At 66.1% G+C, this 7,019-nt stretch overlaps 1 protein-coding gene across 4 annotated transcripts; it reads left to right on the forward strand.

Annotated features, from left to right (window-relative positions):
• The first annotated feature begins 870 nt into the window (after nt 1-870).
• Nucleotides 871-7,019, forward strand: LOC104148645 (uncharacterized). Of its 4 annotated transcripts, none has more exons than XM_068923713.1 (10): nt 871-1,672; nt 1,773-2,033; nt 2,180-2,370; nt 2,459-2,596; nt 3,281-4,283; nt 4,874-5,029; nt 5,318-5,419; nt 5,866-5,968; nt 6,278-6,337; nt 6,638-7,019. In XM_068923713.1, exons 1-10 carry the CDS (start codon nt 1,064-1,066, stop codon nt 6,841-6,843), a joined length of 2,829 nt encoding a protein of 942 aa, XP_068779814.1. In that variant the 5' UTR covers nt 871-1,063; the 3' UTR covers nt 6,844-7,019. The 4 variants fall into 4 exon arrangements, with proteins under 4 accessions (XP_068779814.1, XP_068779817.1, XP_068779816.1 ...); XM_068923716.1 differs by having other exon boundaries at nt 4,874-5,114; nt 6,638-6,773; XM_068923715.1 differs by lacking the exon at nt 6,278-6,337 and having other exon boundaries at nt 4,874-5,114.

Raw genomic sequence — 7,019 nt, forward strand, 5'->3', positions numbered from 1 at the left:
GTTTCCTAAGGCTTCCCCGGCTCCCGACCTGCGTAAGAGGGATGGGTGGGTTGTGGGGGGCGCGTGTCTCTGTGGGGTGCAGGGTGTTTGAGCAGGTGGGAGAAGGTGGTGAGGCAGGGCTGGGGATGATGGCACCCGCAGCCACCACCGGCCCTGCAGGGTTAAGGTTTCCCAGGAAGGGCTGGGGACCCGCCAGCAGCAGTGCTGGGCTGACACCAGCATCGCCTGGTGTGGCCCAGCATCTGAACCGTCTTGGGAGGACAGAGACGTCCTGGGGACAGCCCTGCTGTCGGCCATAGCAGGGGCACCAGGGCCCAGCACAGCCGAGGACGGCCAAGGACACGCCAGCATTGCTGGCATCACCCCCCCAGGACCCTCCACCAGCTCTGCTTGTGAGAGGCATTCCTGAAAGCGCTGCCTTGGCAAAAGGTGTTGGCATCGGCCCAGTCAAGTCCTGTGGTGTGCCAAAGGCACAGCCTGAATTCGCCTGTGCGCTCCTTTGCCCATTCCAGCCACATGAGGCCAATGTTCCTGGAGAGCCTCCAGGAGGCCTTTTCCAGGGCATTGGCTGCTTGCTGAAAAATCCTTGCCCCCATTTGTTCCGCCATGTCCCAGGGCAGGCTCCCTCCGGACACCTGGCTCCCGACTGTGGCAACACAGCGATGCGGCCAGGCCTGAGTGCAGGCTCCCCCTTGGCCAACCGGCAGCACCTTTTCTCCTTTGCACAGGATGGCTGGGAGACCCCCCAGCAGCCCCAAGGAGGCCTGGCAGGTGGAGGAGGTGGAGGAGGAGAAGGAGGAGGAGAGAGCTCCCCGGAGGCCCAGGGTGGCCTGGCAGGTGGAGGAGAAGGAGGAGGAGGAGGAGGAGGAGGAGAGACCTCCCCGGAGGCCCAGGGTGGCCTGGCAGGTGGAGGAGGTGGAGGAGGAGGAGGAGAAGGAGGAGGAGAGACCTCCCCGGAGGCCCAGGGTGGCCTGGCAGGTGGAGGAGAAGGAGGAGGAGAAGGAGGAGGAGGAGGAGAGACCTCCCCGGAGGCCCAGGGTGGCCTGGCAGGAGGAGGAGGAGCATGGAGCCGCCAAGGAGATCAGCTCCCAGCCCCAGCGCCAGCCGCTGCAGGCGGGTGAGTGAAGGGCATCGTGGGGCTGGGCAGGGCTGGGGGCTGCGAGCCCGCCCCGCTCTGCTGCAGGCTCCCCCCTGCCTGGCAAGCTGCAGGCGGCTGCCAAGGCGCTTGGTGGCCCTGCGGTGCCAGCATGCCTTGGCCTGCTCTCTGCTTTGCAGCCGGCCACGCACAGCGTCCCCCCGGCAAGGAGGGCACCAGAGGCCACCCACCTCCTGCTCTGGGCCGCAGCCTGCCACAGGCAGCTCAGCCCCACTTCACTCTGCTCCACCAGCCCACCCCAGCTGGCAGCCACCTCCCAGCCCTGGCGAGCACAGGGCAGCCGGGCTCTCGGTGCCCCCCGCCCGCCCCCGACCACGGCCTCGCTGCCTCCGCCCAGCCGGCAACGCGCCTGCACGCAGGGCACAGCGCTGCCGCCTGCCTCTCCTGCCTCCTACAGCTCTCCCTGCTCGCTCTTTCTCAGGCCAAGCTGCTCCTGCCCCCAGCTGCTTGCCCGTGCACAGAGAGGAGCAGGAAGCCCTCGCGTGCATCCAGGCCTTTCTCACGGGCCCAACAAGGGTAACTGCCGACAGTGCCCCTTGCCCGGCACCCTGCTGCCACTGGCCGTGCCTCCTGTGCGCTCATGCTCTCCGCTTGTCTCTCTCCTGCTGGCCCTCAGGAAGAAGCCCACAAGATGAAGTTTTTGGCCTCTCTCTGCACTCTCAGCCGCTTGGCCGGCGCCCAGAGCCGTGGCCAAGGCAGCCCTGCTGACAGAGCCGCCCAGGCTCGCAGCGGGCCTGGGGCCACGGCCACGGCCATGCTCTCCAAGGCCAGCACTTTGAGGAAGGTGCTCTGGGAGCTGCTCAGCATGCTGGAGGAGCGGCCACTGCGCAAACCATTTCTCACCACCAGGGACAGCACTCGCGTCCTTGCCCTGGCCGTGAGTCACCACAGGAGACCTTGCCTGCCCTCAGCACTGGGCTCACCTGTCGGGGGCAAGCGGCAGGTTGCACGCTTCCCCCCGGGCTCCGGCAGGCCGACGGGGCTGTCTCTGCAGGGAGAGCCCACTCTCGCTCTTTTCTGTAGGCAACCAGGGCGCTCTGTGAGCTCCTTCAGCAGTGCAGCCGCTCGCAGGAGGTGAAGGCCTTTTTCTCCCGCCTCTGCCTGGCCCTGCTCTTCCAGATTGCCTTCACGGCAGAGCTCACGCCGCAAGACCTTGCTGTCTTCCGGAGGCAATGCCACCGATGGGACCCGTGCACTCCCACCAGCCCTGTCAGGTGCCCCCTCCCGCTTCCTCCATCCCTCGCATGCACCTGGAGCCAGGGCCGGGCTCCCAGTGTGAGCTAGCCTTTGCTCTGCGCACAGCTCTGCAGTGCAGACCCTGGAGTCTCTTTTCTGCTGCGCTGGCTACGAGCATCAAGCCCTGCTCATCAGGCAGCAGGGTGGCTGGCACATGCTTCTCAGCGCTGAGACCCTGCACTTGGGAGTCATTGTAGTGGCCAGGTGAGAGCCCTCTTAGGCCAGCTCTGTGCCGCACAGTCCCCTCGCTGTGGGATGGCAGGGGGGCCCCAGCTCTGCAGGGCAGGGGCTGCAGCCTCAGCACCTGGGAGGAGGGCTTGCACAGCTGAGGGGGCAAGGGGAGCTGCCTGCTCTTGTTCCTGCCCACTTGTGAGAGCTGCTGGAGCAGGAGCTGGTGTTAGCAAGGGTGCGAGAGGGTGCTTGGCAGGACCGGTCACCTCCCAGGGGCCTGCAGTCCCCTGCCTTTGGGACGGCGCTCAGGCCACACAGATGGCCATGGCTCCGTGGGCACGCAGTGCCACCAGAGAGAGGGCTCCAGGAACGGGGCAAGATGCACACGGGCACGTCGGAGGAGCCCATGGGGACCAGCCTGCCACGTGGGCAGGAAATGGGCCGTGTCGCTAGGCCGTGACTTTCTGCTCTGGGCGTCTTTCTGCTCTGCCGGCAAAAGGCGCCGGAAGATGCTGCCCTGGGTGGGCAGTGGTGGGCTGCAGTGGGGAAAGATGGCCAGTGTGTGAGCAACTGGCAGGGGCTGTGCTAGAGGAATGCCAAGGCGGCCTTAGCCTGCGTGTCCTGGCCTCTAGGTCAGGGGCTAGACTTAGCAATGCAATGGCCAACGAGGTCTGCCTGCTCAGCTGCATGCTGACAGAGCCTGCTTCGCCCTGCTAGAGAGCTAAGGAAGAGCCCAGCTCCTGAGCAGCGCTGGATGTTGAACCAGCTGGTAGCGCTACTCGAGAGGGAGGACGAGTTTCGGGAGATCCCGGCCATGGCCTTCTTCAGTGAGGTAGGCCTGATGACAGGCGGTGCCAGTTGCCACTTGCCAGCACTGGTGCCAGTTCTCTGTAGTCAATTGCTCGTCCAAGGCAGGAGGAGAAGAGGCTGCAGAGGGTCCAGAGGGCAGAGGAGCAGGTGGGCAGGTGTGCCCTGGGGCACAGGAAAAGGGCTGCGGGGTCCCGCAGGCTCTCTGTGGTCACAGCTGCCGGCAGGAGGGGTTTTGTGTGGCCTTGCAGGCCTTGCCCAGAGCTGTCAGTGGGCTCCAGCACGGCGTCAGGGGGCGGGCAGTGCCGCAGGCCTTGTCCGTCTCTCAGTGCCGTGTGTGTTTCAGCTGCTGATGTGCGCTGACCTCCGCAAGGTGGAGGAGCGGGTGCTCAACCTCTTGCAGAGGTATGTGCGCCATCACTCTGCAGTGATGCGCTGGCTGGTACTCAGAGGCCTCCTCCCAGTGTCTGAGAGAGCCACGATGGTGAGTAGGGGAGAGCCAGGCAAAGCTGTGCAAGAGCGTGGGGGTGGTCAGAGGGCTAGGGGGAAGGCAGTGTCTTGGGCTTTGCGGGGACCTGGCAGGTGTGGTGGCTGTGCAGCACCAGGAGAAAGGCATCCGTGCCCTCCTGAAAGGGCTCCCAGGGCTGGCCCGGCCTGTCCCAGCTCTTTCGGGCAGAGTTTCTCCCAGCCTAGTCTGTCTTGGCTTCACCAAAAGCATGCTGGGTGTGTCACGCAGGCAAGAAAAATGCACTTGCTGCTGCCAGACTTGATGAAGTGCCTGCAGGATGCTGACAGGGACATCCGGCTGAAAGCCCTGATGGTGCTGAGGAACGTCTTCAGCTACACGGACAGGCAGAGGGCCCAGCCCACTACCTTGCAGCTGATGGAGATGCTCCTGCCCCTCTTTGACGATGTAAGGCTGGCATGAGAGCCCCGGGCTCTGCTGCACATCTCGGGCCATGCAGGCATGGCCACGCGTGTGGTGTGTCCCTGCCTGCCGGGCCCACTGCTGGGTGACTTTGCACCTCCCACCAAGGCTGCTGGGAAGTGTCAGGACGCGCTGTGCCCCGCAATACTCACCACACTGGGCCAGGAGGCACGCTGTCCCGCTGCCCTGTACCCTGCGGAGCCCCTGCAGCTCTGGCTGTGCCTTGGGGCAGAGACAAAGAGCCACGAGCAGACCTGAGGCCAGGGACAGGCTGCCCCTTTCCATGCAGTTCTCGTGGGCGGGCCTGACCAAGGCCCAGGGGCAGAAAGTCCCCTTAGGAGGCAGAGGCACCCAGCAGCCAGGAGAGCGTGTGCTGCCTCTGCAGGCCAGCCCTCCGTCCCCTCCCCGGCTCCCGCAGCAGCGGCCTGCTGAGCAGAGCCCCAGCTCTGGCCTTCTGCTGGGCTGGGGCACAGCTGTGCGCAGAGAGCGTGAGGCCTCTTGCTGGGGCAGCCCTTGTCATGCCTGGCTGCCCCGGCCATTGCTGAGGTCTCCCCTGGCCTCCTCCCTCCCACCAGGAGGCCAGCCAGCTGCGACAGCTCTCCATACTCCTCTTCAAAGACGTCATGGAGACCGTGGGGTGGAGCGACAAATGGAGGATGAAGCAGGAAGTGCAGAGGAGCCTGCTGCCACTCTTCTTCCACATGAGTGACGAGAGGCGGCGAGTGGCCCAGGTGGGCATTTCTGCTGGCAGCAGGGATCCAGGGAAGGCCACGACTCTGGCGGCTGGCAGCCCGTGGCTGGGCCTCAGCGGCGTGGGTGGGTCTCAGCACCTTGGAGCGGGTGTCCCTGGGGGTCCCAACTTCCTGAGGGCCAGAGCATAGTGCAGAGCTGCCCTCCCTGCCTGTCCCAGCCCACCGCAGCCTTGAGTGCGGGCTAGGCCCTTTCCCGAGCTCCATCTTCCCTAAAGGGCCGGGCTGTGGTGCCTGCGGTGCCATCTCCCAGTCTCGGCTACTCCGCAGGCCTCTCGGGAAACCCTCCTGCAAGCAGCACAACTTCTGCAGTGGGAGCAGCTCCGGCACCTGGCCAAAACAGGGCAGACGGGGAAGATCAGCGAGTGCATGGTAAGCACGGCCCCAAAGCCCCCAAGGCCCGGGGCCACCCGACGCCTCTGCCCCATGCCCATTGTATGGGGCGCTGGGACCCACAGCTCGGCTGCTCGCCCTCTGCTGCCGCCTGCAGCCCCAGCCTGGAGCTGCCCACAGGGGCTCTTGCCTCGAGGGCCCAGCCCTGACCGGCTCTTCTGCAGGCCCCTGTGCCCTCAGTGCCTCTTGGCGGCTGATGGGGCACCTGCTCCCGCTGGGCCTGGCAGCGGCACAGGGGGCTCTCAGCACCTGCCGCCTCTGCTCCGTCCTGTGGTCCCTGCGCCCCTCATCGCCGGGTGGCCGCTGCCTGGGAGCTGTGACCGCGCTGGCCCAGGAGGGATGCGGAGGGTGTCCCCGGGAGGAGGGGTGGGCCTGGCCCCCTGCAGAGGGTCTGTGCCATGCCTGTGCCCTTGGGCTCTCTGCAGCTGGCCCGGTACAGGAGCAGGGCAGAGGACTACGTGGGCCAGAGCCTACCGTTCCTGCAGGACCCCCAGGCATCGTTGCGAGAGGCGGCCGTGAGGTTCATCGGTGAGCCACAACAGCCGGGGTGGCCCTCTGAGGCGGGGCGGCCTCAGGTGCCTGCAGCCCTGCCTGTTTGGTGGTGGCCTGAGGCACCAGGGGCTCCGGGTCTCCCTCTCCCACCCTTGCCCACGCGCACAGGCTGCTGGGAGCCCTGTTTGGTGGCACACACCCTGGTTGGGTGCTGCGCTGTGCTGCACGGGGGTCAGCCCTGCCCAGGGGGAGGAGGGCCCGTGGCCAGGCTGGCCGGGCAAGTGGGAGCTGTGCTGCTGAGAGCACGCGGAGGAGCGTGAGCAGTGATGGGCTGTGTGTGCCTAGGGCTGGCTGCGCGGCACATGCGGCCCCGGAGTGAGGAGAAGCTGCAGGCCGTCCGCAAAGGTGAGTGCGGGCAGCGTGGTGTCGGCTGGGCTGGTGGGGCTGGAGGAAGGTACCCAAGCAGTGTGCTGCGCGCCCCTGTGCAGCACCCGGCGAGGAGGCCTCTAGGTCTCCGTGCAGAGGGGAGAGGGGGGATCTTTCCAGGCCCTCAGGGCAGCCTTGAGCAGCAACTTCCAGCGGGCCCATTGCTCCCGCAGCCTCCTCGTGGGCCTAGGAAAGGCTGAGGGGGCTGGCGCTGCCTGCAGAGTACGCCTGGGCTTTCTGCAGATGTGGAGGTTTGATGCCTGCTCTTTTGTGCGCCAGCCCTTCAGCCCCTCCAGAACGACAGCCATCCCTGCGTCAGTGCCCTGGCAACACAGACCATCCTGATGCTGAGGCCTCCACAGGAAAACTCCCCGTCAGCATTTAGCCTACGAGCCCTGCGCTCTCGGCTCCGCAGAAGCTGGGGGAGGTGGCACGTGCTTCTGGGCTGTTGCTCGGTTGGAGCAGAGCTAGAGCAGCAATGCTGACGCTGGCGTGCTCTGCCCCCTGAGGCCCCACAGCTGAGCATGCTGCACAGCCGGGCTCCTCCCTGCCTGCCTGCAGGGCAGCTGCCCTGCTCAGGCATGTCCCGTCCCCAGTGGTGCTCTACAAGTTCACCCCTTGCTTGTGCTGTTCCCAAAGAAGCAGCCCTGTTTCTTCACCA

This window comes from Struthio camelus, chromosome 35, assembly GCF_040807025.1.
Source record: "Struthio camelus isolate bStrCam1 chromosome 35, bStrCam1.hap1, whole genome shotgun sequence".
Taxonomy (NCBI): domain Eukaryota; kingdom Metazoa; phylum Chordata; class Aves; order Struthioniformes; family Struthionidae; genus Struthio; species Struthio camelus.